The 22,540-nt window shown below is 39.6% G+C and overlaps 2 protein-coding genes across 5 annotated transcripts; both read left to right on the top strand.

Annotated features, from left to right (window-relative positions):
* Positions 1 to 338: 338 nt before the first annotated feature.
* On the top strand, positions 339 to 17,122 carry LOC104592326 (DNA ligase-like protein). Of its 4 annotated transcripts, XR_016079892.1 has the most exons (9): positions 341 to 724; positions 14,848 to 14,972; positions 15,049 to 15,137; positions 15,208 to 15,303; positions 15,402 to 15,496; positions 15,572 to 15,612; positions 15,693 to 15,776; positions 16,101 to 16,423; positions 16,621 to 17,122. XR_016079892.1 is itself a non-coding variant. In XM_088894068.1 (8 exons), the coding sequence occupies exons 1-8, from the start codon at positions 595 to 597 to the stop codon at positions 16,248 to 16,250; spliced, it is 810 nt and encodes a 269-aa protein (XP_088750194.1). In that variant the 5' UTR covers positions 341 to 594; the 3' UTR covers positions 16,251 to 16,587. The 4 variants fall into 4 exon arrangements, 3 of the variants coding, with proteins under 3 accessions (XP_088750195.1, XP_088750194.1, XP_010249949.1); XM_088894068.1 differs by lacking the exon at positions 16,621 to 17,122 and having other exon boundaries at positions 16,101 to 16,587; XM_010251647.3 differs by lacking the exons at positions 341 to 724; positions 16,621 to 17,122 and adding an exon at positions 12,795 to 13,289 and having other exon boundaries at positions 16,101 to 16,587.
* A 1,603-nt stretch (positions 17,123 to 18,725) lies between these two features.
* On the top strand, positions 18,726 to 20,940 carry LOC104592327 (molybdate transporter 2). Its single transcript, XM_010251649.3, has one exon. It carries the CDS (start codon positions 19,470 to 19,472, stop codon positions 20,892 to 20,894), a length of 1,425 nt encoding a protein of 474 aa, XP_010249951.1. The 5' UTR covers positions 18,726 to 19,469; the 3' UTR covers positions 20,895 to 20,940.
* Positions 20,941 to 22,540: the final 1,600 nt, after the last annotated feature.

A 22,540-nucleotide genomic window follows, 5' to 3' on the forward strand; every position in this document is an offset into this window, starting at 1 on the left:
CAGTTCAATGTGAGTCCATTATAAATGGATCAGGTCTAATCCAATCCAATTAATATTTTGGACCATTTTGAACTGGTTCAATCCAATTTTTGGACAGTTCAATCTATTCAAATTCGTTTTGATTTAAATTGATTTCAACCCAAACACAATCCATTGACCCTTATATTTTTATTTTATCAATGGACCAGATATTGGCTTAATCCAACCCAATCCAATATAAATTTATTACGGACAGATCACATTCAATGCAATCTAATAAATATTTTGGGCTGGATTAGTCTAATCCAATATATCTTGTTAGTGGGTCCAATCCATCTAAATTAATTTTGGACTACCTCGTTCTGTGGAATGTAGGGTATAGACACGAGAGAAGTCTTTCCCAATTCTAACTCTGCTACTGCCTCGTGCCTACTAGTTTTGCTTCTTTCCCTCAGTCTCTGTGCTACGAACCCAAACCAGGTTTCACTGTATGCTGTTTTTGACGAAAATCGCACTACAACGTGGACGGCTGTTTTATGTCCACCTGTTTCTTTCTCCTTCCTCCGTTCTCTGCTCAGTTTAAATATAGCAAGCACCTGCTCAGCCTACCACGCCATGCTCAGTATATTCGTCTACAGACAATTGTTTCAGTGGAAGGTTCTCACAATTAGAGGAGGAAAACTTACTAGATCTTGTGTAAGAACAATATTGGTTTCTATGTCAAGCATCATAATCCCCTGCAAAGGTATATATATGGATTCGATTGTTTGTTTCCCCTTTCTGGGTTTCTTTCATTCCCTTGTTTTCTGATTTGTGCATTTTTTTTTCTTGAACTATTTTAAAATGTTTGCATTATACAATAGGGAGTTTTATTTTGAAAATTTGAAGAATAATGGATTTGATTGTTTGAAACTTTAGGGCGAAAGCCTTGCATAGAAACAACCAAGCAGCAGCGCAAAAATGCCTCTTGTTCCTTCAATTCCTTCGTTCGAAACCAACACTCTAGGGTCCGCCCCTGTACACTTTACCACCACTTCCCCTCCTTCAAAAATGCCAAACTCTACCATTACCACCACATCGCCCAAAACCAACACTTTCTGTCATAAAATTATTAGATCAATTTGATTCTTGGGTAGATGAAAATTGAAAAAACAATGATATGGGCAAAATTGATCAAAAAAGGGTAGTTTTGAAATTAAGAAAAATTAATAAAAGGGCAAAATTGATCACAACAATATGTCACATGCGAACAAATTGTATTGTAATAGCACATTAATGATATATCGTTTATTAGAAATGTCTCAGTATTTTAAATAATTTTTTAAATAGTAGGGTAAATTTGTGTCTATTTATTAAATTATAAGGGTAGCTGAGGTATTTAATCCATTCTTTAGGCAAATAGATCCACCTACAGGCTACAACAGTTCAGCCTTCTAACTGCTGCCTTTTATTTTTCACTCCTAAGGCAAGGAGTATAAATACAAATTTGTAGAGTACAAAACCCTATAATTTTTATTATTTTTTATATATTTGCATAATAAATATTTGTATTTATAATCCTTCCAAGATGAGCTTAAGTCTAAAATCTTAACCTCCTTGTTTGATGATGGCTGCAATTTGCAAGGTGGGCTTGAGAAAATAAGATACGGTTGGACAAGCATATAATCTTGGGAGAATGACCAATCAGCCCAGATCAGAATTTTATAGCCCCAAAGTACAGGAGGAATGCATCTTGACTGTAAATTGATGCCAAATTCATGGGAATGATGTGGTTTATAGGGGGGTTTGGAATTCAAAATTCTGCATTGTGTGTATCCGTACTTGTTCGTACAATCTTCAGCTTTTTGGGCTCCGGGCTCTAATATCCTTTCTGCATTTCTTTTTCATTCTGTGGCAGTAGAATCTGAAACCTGACACATGATATGGAATCTAATAACATGAATGTTTTATTTAAGTTTGCATATTTTTACACATAAAATAGTTAGAATTTTGGGTAAGTTTATTAAACTACCCTAATGGTTCACTTAATTGACTAAGTGTATTCTTACTGTTTGAAAATTGACTGATGCTGTTCTTACTGTTTTTGACAATTGACTAATTCTACTCTCACCGCGGTTAGACCTCCGGTATCTATTCCGTCAAAACCCATATACACATGACACCACGTGATGTTTAAACTTCTTTTAAAACCCAATATTACCCCTCTCTCATCCCCTTCTTAGACCTCCGGTATCTTCTCTCTTATCTATCTCTATTTCTTCTCTCTCTTACCTAGGGTCGGAGGAGCAAATATGGATTTCCTCTAGAAAATAAAAAAATCATCGATAAGAGGGATCTCTCAAAATAGAGAAGGGCGGGCAGGGAGGTTCTATCCAAATCGCTGCTGCTACTCTTAGCAGCAGCAATGATAGGGGGAAGAACAGGGGAGGTGGGGTTGAAGAAGGAGAGAAAGAGAGAACTCCAACCAAATGCACCAACATCATTCAACTGTTGAAAGGTGATCTCGTTGTTGATTGATCAATATAAAATCAGGGTCTGTGTGAATATAAATAGAGAAATTTCTCTCTCGTTCTTGCCGATTGCCTGCGTCCACTGCTGCCCGTTTCTTCCATTGTCAATCATCTGCACTGCCAATCAAGGAGCACATATCCATAATAAAACCTCTGCTAGAGGACCTGAGGAAGAAGAAAAAATAATGGGTTAAAGATGCTTCTGCAACTTGAACAAAAATGCCTTGATGTCTACAGGAGAAAGGCAAATAAAGCTAGCAATTGTTCTTTTGTCGTGAGCTTTGTTGTCGTAAATAGAATGAGACGAGAAAATGGATGTCTACAACCAAGGAAGAATGTTTCAGTTTATAGGGTTTCGTTTCTGTCATGATTGCCTTGGAAATGGCAGGCATTCCTTCAATTTCAATTTCAGAGACGAGGTGGCGCTCTTTCTCTCTTCCCTTCGTCTGTTACAGCAATCACTGTAGCTGCCGCCACCACCACCATGGGCTGGGAATCGCAGGAGGAAGGGCGGCACCACCCTGAAACAATCAATCTCCTTCCCATTTATCTTGATTCTTGACCAGGAAGAGGAGGGAGGCTCTTGCGGAAGCCCTGCCTACCTTTTTCTATTTTGAGAGATCCTTCTTATTGATGATTTCTTGATTTTCTAAAGGAAATTGAGAAGGGATTGCTAAGGAAGGGGAGGAGGGAAGGGTAATATTAGATTTTAAAAGAAGTTTAAATGTCACTTGGTCTTATGTGTATGTGGGTTTTGACGAAATACTAAGGATGTTAAGTTAGTAAATTTCAGAAACAGTGGTAGTAGCATCAGTCCATTTTCAAATACATTTAGTCTATTAGCTAAATCATAAGGGTAAGGGTAGTTTAAAAAATTTACCCTAGAATTTTTTAAGTCCGCGTTCTGTGAAACCATGGCTTCACACATCCGTGTGAACCTTAGCTCAATAACACAAGACCACGGGCGGCATTCTTCACTGTTTCACTGAGCTTCGACTGTGTGCATTCAACCGGCGGTAAGCATCCCTTCTCCTTTTCCTTGAAACCCCGTTATTCTTCTCAAATCTTATCTTTTTCCTTTCTACAGACCAACTGGCATGCAGTTGTGCGTACATTGGTGCATGCACCAATCTTTTCAAACCTCAAATCTTATCTTCATTGCAGCAGCATGTTGCTGATAATATTTCTTCACCGGTAGAAGTTCAAAGAAATTAAAGAGAAGATTGAAATAGAGTGGTTTGTTATCTGTTTGTTAATGGGGTTTCAATGAATCTGTATCTCAATGTCAAACTACTCTTCTTCTGTATCTCCACCGAGCCATAGTCTAGAAGCTCACCGGCGATCTCATTGCAAACCGACATTCGTGAAATCAACCGTAAAATCTATTGGCGATGGTAAGAAATCAACCGGAGCTCGTGAAGTCAAATGTAAGATCTATCGACAGCAGAAAAACATCAACTGGTGGTCATCTAAAATCATTCAACAGAACAAGTAATCCGTATCTCGACGTTAAACTCTTCTTCTTATTCTCTTCCTCCTCTCCTTATTTTCCCTTTTTATTCTCTCATTTCTGTCAACTGCTGTGACCAAGCTATTGCCGACTACTATGACGAAGCTATTGTCGGCAGATTTCTGTCAATATACTTTGCTAGTCTACTCTGTTTTTCTTTAGAAGTGGTTGGATTGCCGGGTGCCCGTCACCATGTCTGGAATTGAAACTTAGGAAGTCGATCCAATCAGGGGTAATACAAAGAAATAAGAAAAGGGGAAGAAGAATAGGGAGAGGAGAATGAAAACACCTAGCAAGATGGAGCCGATGATGATGGAAGGCTCGGATCGTGACACCCGTGGACCATTCAACTAAAGGAGCACCAATATAGTGGGTTTACGGGAGAGAAAAGATATATTTCACTTGTGCAAGTTCTCATTCGTATTTATAACTGCATGAGCATCCTTGAATATAAGTAACCACTTTTGCTTCTAAACCTGTCACTTATCGTCACTTTTAATTGGGTTCCAGTCAAGATGAGAATTAATTGGGCTCCACTTATCGTCCTCTACTCCTAACATTCGTAAACATTAGATAGACTTGGCCCAATAAATATGTATAAAAGACTTGTTTAAAAAAATATTTTATTTATATGAAAATAAAATAGAAGTGATATTGTATGTCATATATACAAAGTGTAAACAATTAGTGTATTGGTGTGTGATTATATGCAATGGCCATGATTTGTCCAACACACCAAAGCTAGATCAACTAGGACCATAGGCCACTCAGGCCAGTTGATTTTTGACGCCTCTGGTCATGTATGGTGAGAGATGATGGATGGGGGAGACTTCGAATGAGAGAGGAAATCCAAGTGTGGGTTTCATTGCTTTTTTGTCATTTAGTGGCCGGTTCAATCATAGTTAACAGAGCAATTCCGTTAGATCACTGTTAATTCAATGAGGAGACGTGTTCGATTCTGGTTGGTTGGTTCACGCTCCCCCGTGAACCCGCGGGTTCACAGAATGCGAGCTCTCAAACGTTAACGGGACTTTGGCCATTACCTGGATGTCCCGTCGAACCGGACGCAAAGAGACAATGAACCTGGGTTCACAGACTCTCTTTCTCGTTTCGAACCTCATTTCTGACTCCCTCCCATTTTTTGAGATTCTCCTCTACCGAACCCAAGCCCAACAAAAACGGCATCCTCACTCAACACCGGCGGTCGTGAATGTAGAAGCCACCGGCAGCGAGAGCATATCATCCGGCGAGTGCACGGGCTTACTACTAGGGAGCAGAGAAAGCGTCCTCTAACCACCTCTCTTCCTAGAGGAAATCATCCATCCATCCCAGAAGGGGCAAGTTTAAGAGAGCTTGTAGAGCGTTCCCGGAAATGACGGATGCGCCGAAGAACCTCATATTTGTCCAGAGCTTTGGAGGTACGAGAGGGTTTTAGATACAAGCAGGTTGTGACTAGGTCCTTAGTCTCGGGATCTTGTCGATCTCCGGAGTAGTTTGATATGAACCCTTCCCGTTGCTGGAACAAGTTTGTATCTGCCCTCGAGCTGTAGTGCTGAAGCACCACTCAAAGAGGGTTTCAACAATCACAAGATCACCGAAGAAGAAGAGTTTAATCGTCCAATATCACTTCATTTCAGTATTGATTGATTATATATGGGAAGCCGTTAAAACTGTCAATCATGGGTCATGATAATCTGCAACGATGATTACTGTGATGATTGTTATAATAGTTTGCAGCCTTAGATATTCATTCTTGATGATGATTAGGATGGTGGCCACGTCAGCAGGTTTGTAGGTGATTTGAAACCCCAGGGCTCCCGTATCGTAGTTGATCTTCTCCGACTGCGAGAAAGCCATGTTTCTTGTCTATCCTTTTCTCTCTTGCTGTCTTTGCTTTGTTCTTCATGGTCATGTTTTACTGCATAGGACTGTAAATTTGGATGCATTATCGGCATATGTAACTGTTTGTGGGAAATTAAGAATACGAAATTCACTTTTGTTGTTTAATTTGATCGTTTCTCTTTTATCTCTTGATTATCTTTTAACTTTATTCTCCTGTTTCGGTGGAAATTTATTTGTTTTCTTTCAGTTTGTTGAAATGTTTAAGGCGGCAGAGTTCTAATTGATCTATGATGGATGCCTTTGGGATAGATAGTAAATAGTGAATAGTCAAGGAGAAGATTCTCCGTTTACCATCGGACTTCCGCCGGTGGATTTCGCGTCCACAAACACCGACGTACAATAAGATTGCCGGTGGGATGTGGGATGTTTTTGGGTTAGGACTTGGTGGAGGAGAAAAGGAAGGAATTCAAATGAAATCTTTTGTGTCCGGTTCAACCGGAAAATGATAAATAATAGTTTAAACTTTTCGTTTTTTTTTTTTTTTTTTTTTACCTTTTTCTATTTAAAAAGTAAACACTGAATAACACAGAATGCTTAATGTTTCGAAGATGGTCAGATGGTAGTGTTATGAACCCCTTTCTCTACGAGAGGAAGAGCTACTTGTCTCGAGCAATGGTGGGAGAGCACCGTTCAAAGTGGTTTTAGAAATAAGTATTTATTGCAGTACCTCCAAAAAAGTAATTTTATAGAAATATTATCAAAAAGTACTTTGATGAAATTAATAATGAAAGTATCAATTGCTATAATGATAATACCAACAAATAATATTAATACCAAAAACAATAATAAATAATAATAATAACAACAATAACAAAATAAATAATATTTTGGTTGTCTATATTATTATTAACAACAACGTTATCTATAAATTAAAATTGATAATAATAATTCTGTTAACAAAACAAATAATAATATTTTATTGTTAGCATTTTGTAGAAACAAGATTATGTAGCAAAAACAACAATGATAATAATAATTAATTTCATAAATTAATTATAATAATTCTGTACAAATACCAATACCATAGCAAAATAATTAAAAAAACATCAAATGCGAATTACAATTTCATTCATGTAGAAATAAAAGTTGCATCACTATATAAATAACCCTAAGGCTGCATTTGGAAACGATGCAAATAGAGTGTAAATCCCGGTTTAGGGTAAATTTGCACTCTGGTTCACTTTTGCCTGTGTTTGGCAACATTACATTTATGCATTGGCAAATGATAGAAAATACATTTTCCGGTGCATATTTACATTGATAATAAGATGTAAAAGCACATCAATGTAAAAGAAATAAATTTGCATTCAAGTGGGCTTTTGATAAAAAAAAAAAACAAAAAAAGCATATGCTTTATTGGAATTCGTGTTTGCATCCATTACAGCTAAAAGTCTGTTTGATAAGAAAGTAAATTTGTCGGTGCAAAACTAATCCAACTTTGCAATTTATGTAGACTTTTACATTCTACATATTTGCATTCACACTTATTTGCATCGTTTCCAAATGTAGCCTAAAGGAAATTTCAATATCATATCAAAAAAAAAAAAAGAAAATCAATTCAAGCACCAAATAAATCCAAAATAACATTCCATTAACATGTAATAATGTTTGCTTTTTTGTTAAATAATCAAAGAAGAAAATGCAATCAACATCATAAGCAAAAATAATAAAATATCCCACAATTTATATATAAAAATTTTGGATAATGGCATATTTATTCACAATAATATGTAGAGAATTAAAAAAAAATATCAAAAAGTTCATGTTTTGCTATGAAACTAAAAGAATGATTAGAGATCACCCTACCTCGATTCGCTGGCAGTGGGATGTGTTGTAGTTGTCCCAAACTCAAATTTGTGCAAGAATGGCGCAGTAATGGTTTCAAACCAAGAAAATTAGAAACAAAAAAAACACCCTCCATGAAGAGACAGAGGTATGGCGAAATATCAAGCAAAAACATGGGGAATCGCCATGCATAGGAGCAAAAACACAAGGGAAATCGCCGGTCACCCTTTTGGTTCAGCTTACCGCTGCCTCTACCATGTTCTTGTGTGAATGGAGAAGATGATTGGATTTTGAGCCTGTATCAGTGTTTTTTTTATGTTTTATTTATTTTTTTTAAAGCCGGTTCAGAGGGGTTAATTTAAGTCTTAGTTACCCTTTGAACCATGATCTGACCCGATACAATCTTTGGAGGAGCATATCAGGTAACTGCCGGCATGATATGTATTGATATTTTGAACTTTGCTTGTCACAAAAAAAAAGAGCTTATTTTTTAAGTACTTAAAATAAGCATTCCTGGACCAACTTATTTTTTAAGCACTTCTTCCTGTTCTTTTTTTTTTAGTCCCACCACTTATTTTAAGTATTTATACCAAATAGCCACCAAACCCAATTCAAAGAAGGATTAAAAAAGAGAACTATTTATATATACTATGTATATTTAGGAAATCACTTAAATGTACCCTAAACTTTCAAAGCCTACTTATATACCTTATAGGATGGCTTTAGGCCATTTGTTAAGAAAAAAGTTAGAGTTGTTTGATGCATCATTAAATTCTTTTATAATTCCATTTTTACCCCTGTTTTTCCTTCCTTTCCTCTCTTAACTGAACAAGTTGAGTTTGGTGTTTACAGAATCAACGCCCAAGCAAGCTACCTGAACGCCACCTCCTTGTTCCCTTATCATCTATTTTATCTGGTGATTATTGTCATTGTATTGAAATCAGAACTATAAAAGCACCACTAAATAAAAATAAACTTAATACTAAGATGGTATTTGGAAGCGTGGGCATTTTTTGGGACCGATTTTCAAAAAAAAAGCACATGCTTGCTAGACCCATTTTTTCACACAAAAAAACGTCTTGATATGTTTGGGAGTGTTTCTGCGACGTAGGCATTGAGCAGCACTATACTGTTTGGCAAGGTGATTTTCATCACTGCTTTTCATGCATGTGCACAGTTGGTAAGGTGATATTCTGTCATGTATTCGCCATATTAGTGAACCATTGGGGGTAACGGTTCACCGAAGCATGAAACGCCAAATTTGATGTTATATGCATCGGTGGGTCCTGATTTACAAGGCATGTCTATGCTTCAAGTGTTTTTTTTTTTTCAAAAAACACTTGAACCAAACAATCATGTATATGGGCATTTGTTGAAACACCTAACATGGCACCGTTTTTCAGAAAAACGGCCACCTTCCAAACATCTCCTAAATAGTAAAAAGTGAACTGATGATGCGCATTTTGGCAGCTCCCAGCTGGCTAGTGACTCAGATGCTTGGTTGAATGGTGACAAGCTGGAGAGGTGTCTCTGATGCCTAGTTGAATGGTGACAAGTTGGAGAGGTGGCTCTGATGCCTAGCTGAATGGTGACGAGTTGGAGAGGTGGCTCTGATGCGACCTGTAAGGAAACTGTATCAGAGTGCCCAGGTTGCTTTACCCGGGGTGGGCACTCCGATGCTTAAGTTAGCAAATAAGATATTTTAAGATAGAAAAATGTGAGAGAGCTGGAGAGCTACGAGAACGAAAAATTACGCATCTACCTGGGTCTCAGGGACTGATGCCCTTATATAGTTGGGTTGTCGTGGGTCTCGCGAAACACTCCCGAAATCCTCGGCCCACGACGTAGAGGTCTGTTCCGCTTTGGAAGGAGGATAGTGTGCTAGTTAATAAGGCTTATTGTTTCCCTCCGATTCAGGCGGGATGAGGATAAGGTCTACGGTTACGCGGCGTGATCCCGAAAGGTTCAGAGACAGAGGTAGATTGCCAGGTCGCTAGGTCGGCAACAGAGGCAGGTCGCTAGGTCAGCGACAGAGGTAGGTCACCAGGTCGGTAATAGAAGTAGATCGCCAACTCGACGGCAGAGGCATGTCTCTAGGTCGGCGGCAGAAGTAGGTCGCCAGGTCAGCAGCAGAAGTAGGTCACCAAGTCGGCGGCAAAGGCAAGTCGCCAATTGGGACCCCTTTTTGGCTAAGGCAAGTTTTCGCCTAGGTGATGCTGGGATGTAATCCAGCTATTCTGTTATGCCATGTGTCATGATGTCAGTGGAGGGCCAAATCTGCCCTCATCAATTGCCCCTCACTCCCGAACTGAGATCAGCTCAGCGAAGGGAGTAGATTCATGCTTCATCGTAGGTCCTTTGTCCTGTTACCAACATATTTCGAGGTCAGCTTAGGGGTCCTTGATGTTGAAAGCAGTTTGGCTTCCCCTTGTGATATGTGCGTTGATGTTGGAATTTAAATAGCAGGTCGGTGTCACGGCTGCACTGTGTCAGTCCTCTAAGGTGCTGGTCGTCTACTCCTACGACAATCCACAAGGAGATCAACTTACGAGGGCAGCTTTACTAACTATAGGTTGCCAGCTCGCATGGGAACCTTGAAAGGCTTAACCCGCAAGGGCGACTGCAGTCCGTTGGCCGCCAACTCCTACGGGAGCGACAGAGGGCTCGACCTGTAGGGGCGACCTCGCAAACAGGGCTGACAAGGCTCGTCTGGGCTGATTATATGTGTCACCAGGTCAGCGGAGGTAGGTCGCCATCTCAGCGGCAGAGGCATATCGCTAGGTTGTGGAAGTAGGTCGCCAGGTCAGCGGAAACAGGTCGCCAGTTCGGAGGCAGGTCTCCAGGTCGCCAGGTCGTCGGAATTTTGACATTCTAGTTTTGCTCTCAGCACCTCAACCTACAGGCACCTTGTCACCTCGGCAAGACTAACCTGCGAGGGCGACTCCACAGCCAGCTGGCCATCAATTCCCACGTAAAGCATGGAGGGCTCGATCTGCGGCGCGACCTTACAGTTTGTTGGCTATCAACTCCCACGGAAACCACGGAGGGCTCGGCCTATGGGGTGGCCTCACATTCTGTTGGCTGCCAACTCTCGCAGAGAGCACGTAGAGCTCGACATATGGCGGTGGCCTCATAGTTAGGGAGATTATGTCCAAGCAAGACTGCGAGAACTCGTTTGGGCTAATCATTTTGTTTCTGCCCCCCTAGGGGGTTCTTTCGATCAAGCGTTGTTGTTGTTGCTTGAAGATGTTATTACTTGAGGCTTAGAGAATCGGGTGAGAACATAGCCTTTTGTAGCGCATCCCACAGACGACCCCAATTGATGATGCACATTTTGGCAGCTCCCAGTTGACTACTGACTCAGATGCTTGGCTGAATGGTGACGAGCTGGAGATGTGTCTCTAATGCCTAGCTGAATGGTGACAAGCTGGAGAAGTGGCTTTGATGCCTATCTAAATGGTGACGAGCTGGAAAGGTGGCTCTGATGTGACCTGCAAGGAAGTAGTGTCAGAGTGCCCGGGTTGCTTTACCCGGGGTGAGCACTCCGATGCTTAAGTTAGCGAATCAAAGATTTTAAGATAGCAAAATGTGAGAGAGCTAGAGAGCTACGAGAACTAAAAATTGCACATCTATCTGGGTCTCAGGGGCTAATGCCCTTATATAGTTGGGATGTCGTGGGTCTCGCGAAACGCCCCCGGAATCCTCAGCCCACGACGTAGAGGTCCATTTCGCTTTGGAAGGAGGATAGCGTGCCAGTTAATAAGGCTTACCGTTTCCCATCGATTCGAGCGGGATGAGGATAAGGCCTATGGTTACTTAACGTGATCCCAAAAGGTTCAAAGACAACTGGCAAGCTTCTAGAATGGTAGGTCGCCAGGTTGGCGATAGAGGTAGATTGTTAGGTCGCCAGGTCGGCGACAGAGGGAGATCGCCAAGTCGGCAATAGAAGTAGATCGTCAAGTCGACAGCAGAGGCAGGTCTCTAGGTTGGTGGCAGAAGTAGGTCGCCAGGTCGGCAGCAGAAGTAGGTCACCAGGTAAGGCAAGTTGTCGCCTAGGTGATGCTGGGATGTAGTCCAGCTGTTCTGTTATGCCATGTGTCATGATGTCAGTGGAGGATGTGAACTTTCTACCACATTGGCTCGTTTTCCTCATTTCAAAATTAAAGCGATTTTTTTAAATGATGTAGAATATTAAGAAAACTTTCTATATCAAGGGGATTAGTAATGATTAGAAATAATTTCCACGTCATCTTATGACGTTGGAATGGTAATGGATGGGTTGGGCTGGGCCGTGGTGACCGTAGATTGGCTTGATGAGCCCAATATGCACCCTGGTCCTGTGGTCCGTAACAGATTGCAGGAAATTAATAAATTAATGTGAAATAGAAATGGTGCAGCAAAAAATTGTGAAAAAGAAAGGGTATAATATAAAAATCTCCCTTGAGGTTCTTGACAATCATAAAAACCTCCTCTCAAGTTTTATTTTAATTAAAACCTCCTATATAGTTTTAAAAAATCTTGCAATTACCTTCTTTTTATCATTGTCTCAGTACATTATCAAGAAAAAAATATTTTTGTCTCCATAATAAAGACTTTGAAGTTATAAAATTGTCCTTACTATTTGTTAGGAAATCTTTTAATATAACCAAAATGCTAAATTTGTCCTTTTAGACTTCATTCAATCATTATGAGTTTATAAAATTAAATTATTTTACTCTTTAATTAACCTAGGGAATTTTTATAATAAAAAATAAAAAAAAATAGAGTATTTCAGTAAATCTCCATCTATATTGATAAACATAAAGGTAAAATGGGTGTTTTCAAAAAATTAATACATTAGGCCAAAGGTTTTTGGCTGGAACATTGATGAAAGGGAGGTAACTGCAGGTTTTTTCAAAACTCTAGGAAAGGTTTTTGTTAAAATGAAACTTCAAAAGAGATTTTTATAATTATCATAAACTTTAGGGAGGTTTTTCTATTTTACCCAAAAAGAAATAGAAAAGTATGAACGGGCCTAATTTCTGATTTCCACTACAAAATTATAAACATTCAAAATGTCAACAATTCACATTTTATGCATCAACACCCACTTATGAACTGACATCAATTCCGAGCTGTCACCTACCCAACAGTACTTTGGGCCTACCGTCATTCTTCATAGGCCTGAACGGAGATGGCCGGGAGAGGGAAAATGAATTAGATATTTCACTTGGTTGTCTGAACGTGAAGCCTAGGCAAGTATAGCCTAAAAATTTATTGAAAATTGGGTTATATTAGAATTAGAGATGATGGGATCTACTCCTGACAAATGGGCGCCTCACAGGCACATTCACCGTAAATTAAGAACATCTCCGTGAATTATAACTAATAAGTATGGAAGATGTTCTCATGATAGGATGTGATTGTGAGGCGTCAGGTGTGAGGAGCAGAACCGGTCTCGAAAGGCAACAGAGGCTGACTGTTTAAGCTGTTACGCTTTCTCTTCTTTCCTCACTTTGCTCTCTCTCTCTTGGGCGCCAAGGAGGAATTTGCAGAAATGGCAAATTTCAGACCAAGCTATAGAGATTTACCAAATAAAGAACATTCGATAGCTTCCAACGCAGGTAGAATTGCGGACTGTTTCTGAGTTTTATTTTCTTTTCCTTTTCCTTTTCATCTTCACATCGTACTATCAATTATTATCGACATTAATACATTCCGAGGGTGTATTTAGGTGATATATAACCGAGTTTGCATTCTGCGCTCCGCTTAAAATATTCAAATTGAGTTGAACCCTAAGAAGTCGACTGAACTTTGTTCTGAGCTAAGAAACCTTCATTTTTCTGTTGGTTTATAATGTAAAAGCAATTTGAGTTTTCTACTCAGGGCATCGCATTTGTTTCCCTAAAAACTAAGATGACTTAAGATCAGATAATGTTAAGCTTGAAATTATTTTTCACGAGCTTCATTTGACTGCCGAAGTTTGCCTTGCATTCCTTATTTAGATTTGTTGATGCTTAAATCTACGTAGTTTACAAAGTTCTGCCCGATTGATGATTATATTGAATATTAAGTCTGCCGACAACCTTATCCTCATCTTTCCCCCCAAGTTACTGTAAACCATGCTGTTTCTGAAGCAAATACTGTCTTGATCGACGCGATCCTGCAGCACGGCTTCATTTTGACTATTCTGAGTGTTTCTATGTCTGGGAAAAAAAAGTTGAGAATATAGATGACATTTGTATTGCCTCTTATTTGCTTTTCCGTTAGACTATGAACTGCTAGATATTACTGTTTCCTGAATTTTGTTTGCGTTATTAGTAAATTATCTAGATGCATTTTGTGAGCGGAAACAATTTACCCGTTTTTATCTATTTGTTGAATTTTGTTTTCCTTCTTTCTTCCCATTCTGGCTTGACAGAATAAAGTTGTCATCTGCCAATTAAGGAAATGCTGCTTGGTTAAAAAGGAAATTTATTATCAGTTTTCCTGAAAAACTTTCAATTGAACTGAAAGGCGTATATTAGCTCGAGCAGCAACTTGTCCATCTCTGTTTGAATTAAGAAAGTTGAAATTTATCACTATTATAGGTTTTAGGAGTCTCAAACTGGAATCGCACAGGGCTTATTTTGAACATTGCACTTAGCATAATCCACAAAGATGAGCCATGCTGAAGGTTTATTATGTTATGCTATCACATGTTATCAGTTTCTGGGTTGAGAAATGGAAGCAGGGAGTAAATTCCTCAGAAGATCCGGGCCAAAAAGATTTCTATACTGCTGAGAATTCAGTTAGGCATCTGTATTAATTCTCTGTAGAACAGATTTAGGAAGAATATCAGATTCAACAAACTGGAGGTCATTTCTTCAATGGAATAATTTTTACCTTGGAAATCTACAAAGTGAAGGAAAACAAAAAGTTGAGAACAGATCCTGTTATGTTTGAAAGCTAGAAGTTTTAAGATATAGGATGCTAGATAATATAGTATTATGCAGTCCATGTAGTAAATTACTAATTAAAAGTACCTATCAAATTCAGCTTTCACGTAGAAACATCATTTTTGTTCTGTATCCTTCTCTTTAATGATAAAAATATTCGAAGTGTAAGGATATTTATATAACATCTGAAATTTGGGGGTTAAATTCTGGGAAAGAGGACTCAATGCTATTTTATCTTATGCAGGTATCAATGGAGTTTGTATGATGAGCAACAAATGGAGAGATGAACAACACCCATCCTTCATCCACTTCATTTCCTCCTTCCTCAGTGCAAATTCATTTCGACTTAACATTGTCCCTGTTGCCCCTGTAATGACCTTTCTTTCTGGTCTTGTATTGTAATTTTGACTGCCTTGTACTCAAACCAGTGAACTTGTAATTGTAGGATTTCATTTTCAACTGTGGAGGATTATCAGTAGCATTTGTTTTTGTGACAAATTGGGATTGCAACAACATCTCTCCCATTTTTAGCAGGTCCCCTGACAAATGCCACAGTTTTGGATCTTTTGTTTTATTTTCTGTTTGACATCATTATGCTACACAGAGTGCAGAAACTGAAAGAGCAGTTTGGGAACTTTTATGTTGTTGTCACCCTCCCAACCAAGGAGCAAAATGATTCATTTGTTCGATCTTACTTTAAGTGAGTCAAGACACTTATTTGAAACTCATAAATTCATAATTTGGTTTTCCTGGATGTGCAAAATTTTAGTAATTGTTTTGTTGGGGGTTATGTTAAAGGTTTGGAATGGAGCCTGGGAAGCCAACATTTATTCCAGTTCAGGACTTAGAGATGGGCTTTGAGAAGATTCTGAAGATAGCCCATGCTCGTGGGGGTAAGAACCTAGTCATTGGCGCTCATAATTCCTGGAAACTCTACTTAAATGTGTCTCTGTAACCATTTGATGCAGTGTGTAAGAAGCAAGATGCCATTTCCAGATTGAAAATTGAGGTCTGTAAGTTGATTCTTTTCACTGTACTCCTTTCTGTTTTGAAATGTGCCTGAAATATGTGATGTCTTGTTTGCAAAAGAGGAAGCAATTGGTGCGGGGAATGGATGCTTTCCTCAGAGTCATTATGTCCATACCTGGAATTGATAACCATGATGCAAATGCGGTAATTCAATTTAAACATGTTGAATTTCTAGTTTGCATGGATATCTGATGTAACCCTTTATATTGAGGACTTTCCAAGTAAATGAAGGTTCTCATCTTCCTCATTCGTCCCCTAAGTATGGTGCATATGCAGGACCTACCAAGGAGATATCCCTTGTAGGAAAGGAAACAAATTGATCATATATGTTCACCTTCCTGAATATTTGATCTAATGAATTCATCTTGATAAACCTTTAAAAATGTAAATCATTGTGAAAAAGTGGATTGCAGTAGGAATGCACCTATACCTCAGATAACTATTTCGACTTTCTTTTCCTTTGTTCAGCTTAATCAAGCCATTGGTTCTATTGAAGCAATATCCACAGCATCCAAGCATTATATTTTGGAGAACACAGATCTTTCGGCAGACAAGGCAGAGACGATCACCAAGTTTTTCCGAGATCCAAAGTATTACCTGAGCCCCAAAATCAACTAGTCAAATAGAGTTAAGGAGGTATTTCTGCAAATGGATTCAGAGGTGGTGTTGAAGTGATGCCTTAAACTCTAAGGGTTTAGCCTTCCCATAGATTTTCTTCTGTGTTTAATGCTGGCTTGTGTTTTGTATACTGATGTTCTGCCATGGGGCCAAATCATGCTAATTGTTCACAGGTAGTTCTGATGTCTGAATTTGTGCAAAAAATGACTGTATTCTCTGATTGTTAGCTTGAAAATTTCATTGCTACTTTCAAATTAGACAGATCTATGATGGTTCTTCCTCCATTTGTTAAGATATGTACTACAATAGTTGGTGACTGTTATTTTGGCCCTAGAAAGGAGTTATATCCCTATTAACTGTTTGTTGACAGGATCACACACGTCATAATGGTAGTTGGCCTCTGAGATAAGATCTCTTGCAATCAGAAATTGAGCTCTCAGGATGCTATGTTGTCAGGGAAAATGCTAAAGAAACTAGATTGGAGTGGACTGGACTGGATTGGACACTGTTGGTTCTTACTTCTATTGTTCTAAACCTCCAAGTAAGAAATTGACAAAATACCCGAGGAAGTTTTGTCAGTAAAAATAGGAGTTGTTTGAATAGTAAAGATCAAGGACCCGAAATCTTGGGTGTGGGATATAGTCCAGTTCGGATCTCCACAGATTGAATGAGTGAATGGAAGTGCAGGAAAAACTGTGGAAATAAATGAAGGAGATCCGGACTTGCTTCTGCACTTCCATTCAGTCTGGGACGGGTGACCCCATTACACGTGTATAAGTAACCACATGTATGAGAATACACATTTGATGAGTGTCACCTTGGGCTAGTTATACGCTCGTCCTCGCTGACAATATTTTGTTTGGCTAAGAAAAATCCTTGGAAAGTAATACGATGTTTTGCATAAATCAGAATCAAATGTTGAAATTTATTTGATCATTATCAATTTTTTGGTTTGGGCCCTCTTTTTGTTTTAGATGGACCTATTCATCCATGTGCATCTTATAGTTTTCTGAATTGCAACTATTGATCCCAGATCTGCCAAACATGGCTGCTGTTGTTGTTTTTCCATGGGAAGTTTCCTTGATATTACTCCAATTCAAGGCAAAATTTGCCGTATTTGTTGTTTAGTGCAGGTGATTAGTGTAATCCCAAATCTATGTTTCCATACCATAGCACCCAATTAGCCAGCCAAAGGTCCCAACTTACTTTAGATATAAAGCCAAGCTATCTATTTTTAGGCTACGTTTGTTTCACCATAAAAAAGGAAGAGGAAATGGTGGATTTGATGGCTAAGATCGTAGCAAGATGCTTTTGTCTTCGGATTCAGTGCGCTTGGACTCGAAGGGATTTTCTCTTCGAGTCAACCAAAATTTTGACACGGCCGGCTGAAGTTTTACTGTGGGTTATCATTGATAAAAATATTTTTAAATAAAAATTGATAAATATAAAATTTTTGTAAAAAAAAATCTAACTAAATATTGGCAGAAAGTTCGAAACCCTCATGTTCTCAATCCAAATGAATTCAAGCCTTACTCCTCCAACCATTAATGGGAAGACAAATCCGGTTTTGGCTTTGGATTTGCAAGACACGAGACGTCTTCTTCTTCCTCCATAGTCCATACCAAGCTTCTGAAAGTAAAAGCAATAGCTCCAATTCTCCAAAGATATCTTTTCAAGAAAATATATTCAAGCAGTCACACTGTCACGCACAGGATTTTCTTTCATGATAGGCTCTCAAAAATTTCTATTTTCAAAGGATTCTTGGGTTTCAGATTTTAATACGAAAAAGTGGTATTAGGGATTTTCGGACAGAAATCAGTGAGTTCATTAACTTGGCCGGTGTTGACAATTTGCCAAAATGAGTTAAGAGTTAGGATCTTCGGTCATACAAAAGATTATTGGACCCAAATCAGCGGGTTCATTAGCTCTTTTGTTCTTAGTTTCTGCCTTGTATATTTTGGGGTTTCATTCAGCTTTGAACACTTTGATGTTTGAAACTTTCCCTTAATATCATTACTGTCATGGCTAAAATCTACAATTGTCGTTGTTTTGTTGCAGTTTGAACACCATTGATTAGACTTGTTGTTGTTACTGATTGGGGAGAGAAGGTTTGAGTCACGGGGCTTTGCAGAGACTGCACTGCAAGTCTTTTTCGCAAGTTGTAGAATGTGGATTTTTTTTTTTTATATTTTTTATCAATTTTTATTTAAGCTCCAACCGGTTATAAGTGATGGCCAATTAAGCATGAAATGATGTGTCAAAATTTTATTGGACTCGAAGAGAATATCCCTTCGAGTCCAAACGCACTGAATAAACTGGCTTTCTTCATCTTGCCTAATGAAATTTTCAAATGAAAAAAGGCAATAAAATAATGAAGTTAGGAAAACTGAATAGTGAATAAACTATTCGCGAAGTTATGAACAGAAATAGAAAATTGCATAGTGAGAGCAACTTTCAACTCCTGAATTCACAATACAAAATGGTGACTGTGATCCAAGGTTGATGTAAGCAATGAGCTGATATAACATTAAATAAAATGTAAAAAACTAAACTAAACGAGATGATGAAAGATTAGAAATAGGGAATAGAAACGCGAGGCCCACATAATAGTTGAGACGGCTCCTCACAAATGGGCGCCTCACATGCATATTCACATAATTAATAAGTACCGGAGATGTTCTACCTGGATGCTGGACAAAAAAAATAGGCCGCACGATAGATCATAGCTCTCTAAATTTGTTAAACTTAAAAGCACCTTCCAAGTTCCAACACAGTTTCCAAATCAGATGGTTGAAATTCATCTGATTACCCTGATTTTTTTTTCAAGACCATTGGAGTGGGATCTACATTCCATCCAAAGCTGGGACCTGACTCTTGATGCCCAACACGGTCCCATTCGTGTACTATGTACACAGAGTCTGTACTCTGTAGCACAGAAGTATTGACGAATATTCGATTGACTAGGGCTTCAGAGGAGGGACCCCACAAGCCACAATCCCACATTCAATCAAAATTTCCCTCTTGCCTTAACTAAAAGCCTTTCACTGGCTCTCCTTGTTCCTCAAGCAACTGCTGAATTTGACAAATGGGTGCAGTGCCGGGGAATGAGTGATTCTCTCTCTCTCTGGTTCTTCAAGACTTCAACCGTCCAAGAGCCTTGAGAAGTGAGAAGTTGATCCAATTTCTCTGATTGCTTCTCTCTCTCGGCCACACAGCACAATGGATACCCCAGGAAATACTTCCCCTCTCCTCCCCCGGCGGTGGCGCCACCAATTCCCCCAACTATCCTGTGCCACCAGCTTCGGCCTCAAGACCACAATTTGGTCTGAACTCGGTGGCTCCGTAGGCGATCTCGGCACTTACATCCCCATCGTTCTCGCTCTTTCTCTAGTGAACCACATCGACCTAGGCACCACTCTCATCTTCACTTCTCTCTACAACATCCTCACTGGTTTCCTCTTTGGCATCCCCATGCCCGTCCAACCCATGAAATCTATTGCCGCCGTCGCCATCTCCGAGTCCCAAACCCACCTCACCGTTCCCCAAATCATGGCTGCAGGCATATCCACTGCTTCCGTTCTCTTCCTCCTCGGTGCCACCGGCCTTATGTCTTTCATATACCGTTTCATCCCTCTACCCGTGGTTCGCGGCGTTCAGCTCTCGCAAGGCTTATCCTTTGCTTTCTCCGCCATCAAATACATCCGATACAACCAGAATTTTACAACCGGAAAATCAGGCTCTCTTCGCCCCTGGCTAGGTCTAGATGGTCTTGTACTCGCGCTGTCTGCAATTCTCTTCATAGTCCTAATCACGGGTTCGGGTGACTCGGCTGAGAACGATGCTCCGCTTGAAACAGAAGAACTCAGTTCCTCCAATAGTGGTTATCATCGTCGCCGGCGTCTCCACAGATTGCGCGTCTTATCGGCAATTCCGGCTGCACTCATCGTTTTTCTGTTGGGATTGTTATTATGTTTTGTTCGGGACCCATCCATTGTTAAACATCTAAGCTTCGGCCCATCGAAGATCAGTGTGGTGAAGATCACGTGGGAAGACTGGAAGATAGGATTCGTTCGAGCTGCGATCCCACAGATTCCACTCTCGGTGCTTAATTCAGTGATCGCAGTTTGTAAATTGTCTGCAGACCTTTTTCCCGAAAGAGAGGTATCAGCCACAGCTGTTTCCGTCAGTGTGGGAGCTATGAACTTGGTTGGTTGCTGGTTTGGAGCTATGCCGGTTTGCCATGGCGCTGGAGGTCTGGCAGGGCAGTACCGATTTGGAGGGCGGAGCGGTGCTTCAGTGCTGTTTCTGGGCTTGGGGAAGTTAGCTCTGGGGTTAGTTTTTGGGAACTCTTTAGTGAGAATTTTGAGTCAGTTTCCAATTGGGATACTAGGGGTGCTCTTGCTCTTCTCTGGGATTGAATTGGCGATGGCTTCAAGGGACATGAACAGCAAAGAAGAGTCCTTTGTGATGCTGGTTTGTGCTGCTGTTTCTCTCACTGGTTCCAGCGCTGCTTTAGGTTTTGGATGTGGGATTATATTGTTCTTGCTGGTCAAGCTTAGGAAATGGGATTGTTCATTAGGGATTTGGGGAGGATTTTTCTCCAAACCCAACTCTTCAATTGATGTTGAAACTGGAACAGTGTGAACTCACAGAATAAAAGGGTTAATAATCTCAGCTTCTTTTTGTCCAATTGATCCAAATTATATAAAACCCTTTCTTGGTCTGGAAACTGCCATTGTGGTTGGAAAGTCAGTGGTTAGGTTGGAGTTGGACAATGGCCGTTGGTGGGCTCTGGTCCATCGAGGTCCATTGGGCCATAAAAATAATGCTGGCCCGATATTAGTTTTAAAAGAATCCAATGCTTGCAAGTTGCATACATCAATGAGTTTGCAATTGTAGATCGATTGACTTCCTAAACTTATCCCCAAAGACTCCAATGTTGAGTTGATGTGATTGTGACTTGTGGGAGCTGGATTTGCAGAACGGCCAGTTTATTAATTCGTTCTCTTCCTTTTTTTTGGGCTTTATGGATTTGCGTCGATGAATAGCCTTCTTACTCAATCCAAACTTATTGGGCCAAGGTCAGGGGTTGTCTAGGCATTGAGCCTCAAAATCCCACATTGTCCATCACGCATATGACCCAGGGTTGCACGAATGAGCTGATCAGCCCATTACATTTACCGTTAAACAGTTACTAACGGCCATGTATATAGATCTTGCCACTCCAATTCTAAAGGGTCTTCTCGTAAACTGTCTCTAAAGACAGAAGACGTTAGCTGAATTTGATATTTGGAGAGCTGATTAACTGAATCTAATAGCTGTTGTACTGGCTGTGGGACCAATCATTTTGTTCCACGTCAGCCATAAATTTCAAATGATAAATTGGGTGATTGTGGGCCATATGCGATGTAGTAAAAAATGGTTGGTCCCTCAGCCCGTAAAACAACTATCACATTATTCAGTTAATCCTTTCTCATTACACATAGCTCTAGCTGTAATGACATCTTATTTAAGCACTTCGTCGTTCAGTGATGACATCTTACACTGTTACACATGCATTGAGGGCTCATAATGGTCCCATGTTTTAGGTCCACTATACGTCTTGGATTGGGCCTTTTATCCAAGCAAATTATGATTTTGAGGGTGTTTGGTTCTGCGGACATTTATTCAATAAAGGCCGTCACATAGGCGTCATTTTAGCAGTTTATCTTTCTTGTTCTTCCGTATGTATCGAGAATAGCAAAAGTGAAATTCAGTTTTTGTGCACGCCTACCATTTGGGAAAATTATTTTTTAAAGCTTCCACAAACGGTTAGACGTTTTTTCACTGTTGCACTGATGTGGATTCTACTAACGCCTAATTATCATAAACAGTTGTAATTATTACCTTTCTCGGTTTTACAAACAAATAAAATATAAACGTTTAATGAAAAAAACACATACTTTATCTATCCCCCAAGACGGGCCCCTGAATGAATTCGTATCATAAAGAATTAATTAATTAACAATTAAAAATAAAACATAATGAAAGAAAGTAAAACTTTGAGTAGATTTTCTTTCTACTTTCAGCGTATAACCAATACTCGTTGTTTGTTTGTTTCAAGGTGGAGCCCTGGGTGTGTGGTTGTGGCTTTGCCAATGAAATAAAAAGGCCATTGTCCAAAGCTATCTGGGGTTTTGGGTGGGGTGCAACTTGGGTTGGTTACTGCTTCGGGCTTAAACAAAAGCCCAACCGACCCTACCCAAGTAACGGGGCAATACTTGGCTCCTACCATGTTGGAGGACATTCAT

This window comes from Nelumbo nucifera, chromosome 8 (assembly GCF_055504915.1).
Source record: "Nelumbo nucifera cultivar China Antique chromosome 8, China Antique-T2T, whole genome shotgun sequence".
NCBI classification, from domain to species: Eukaryota; Viridiplantae; Streptophyta; class Magnoliopsida; order Proteales; family Nelumbonaceae; genus Nelumbo; species Nelumbo nucifera.

Coding starts and splice junctions, on each gene's coding strand:
- LOC104592327 (XM_010251649.3), top strand. CDS start 19,470: ATGGATACCCCAGGAAATACTTCCCCTCTCCTCCCCCGGCGGTGGCGC.
- LOC104592326 (XM_088894068.1), top strand. CDS start 595: ATGCTCAGTATATTCGTCTACAGACAATTGTTTCAGTGGAAGGTTCTC. Junction 14,973..15,048: donor ACATTGTCCCTGTTGCCCCT/GTAATGACCTTT, acceptor TTGTAATTGTAG/GATTTCATTTTCAACTGTGG. Junction 15,304..15,401: donor TTTGTTCGATCTTACTTTAA/GTGAGTCAAGAC, acceptor GTTATGTTAAAG/GTTTGGAATGGAGCCTGGGA.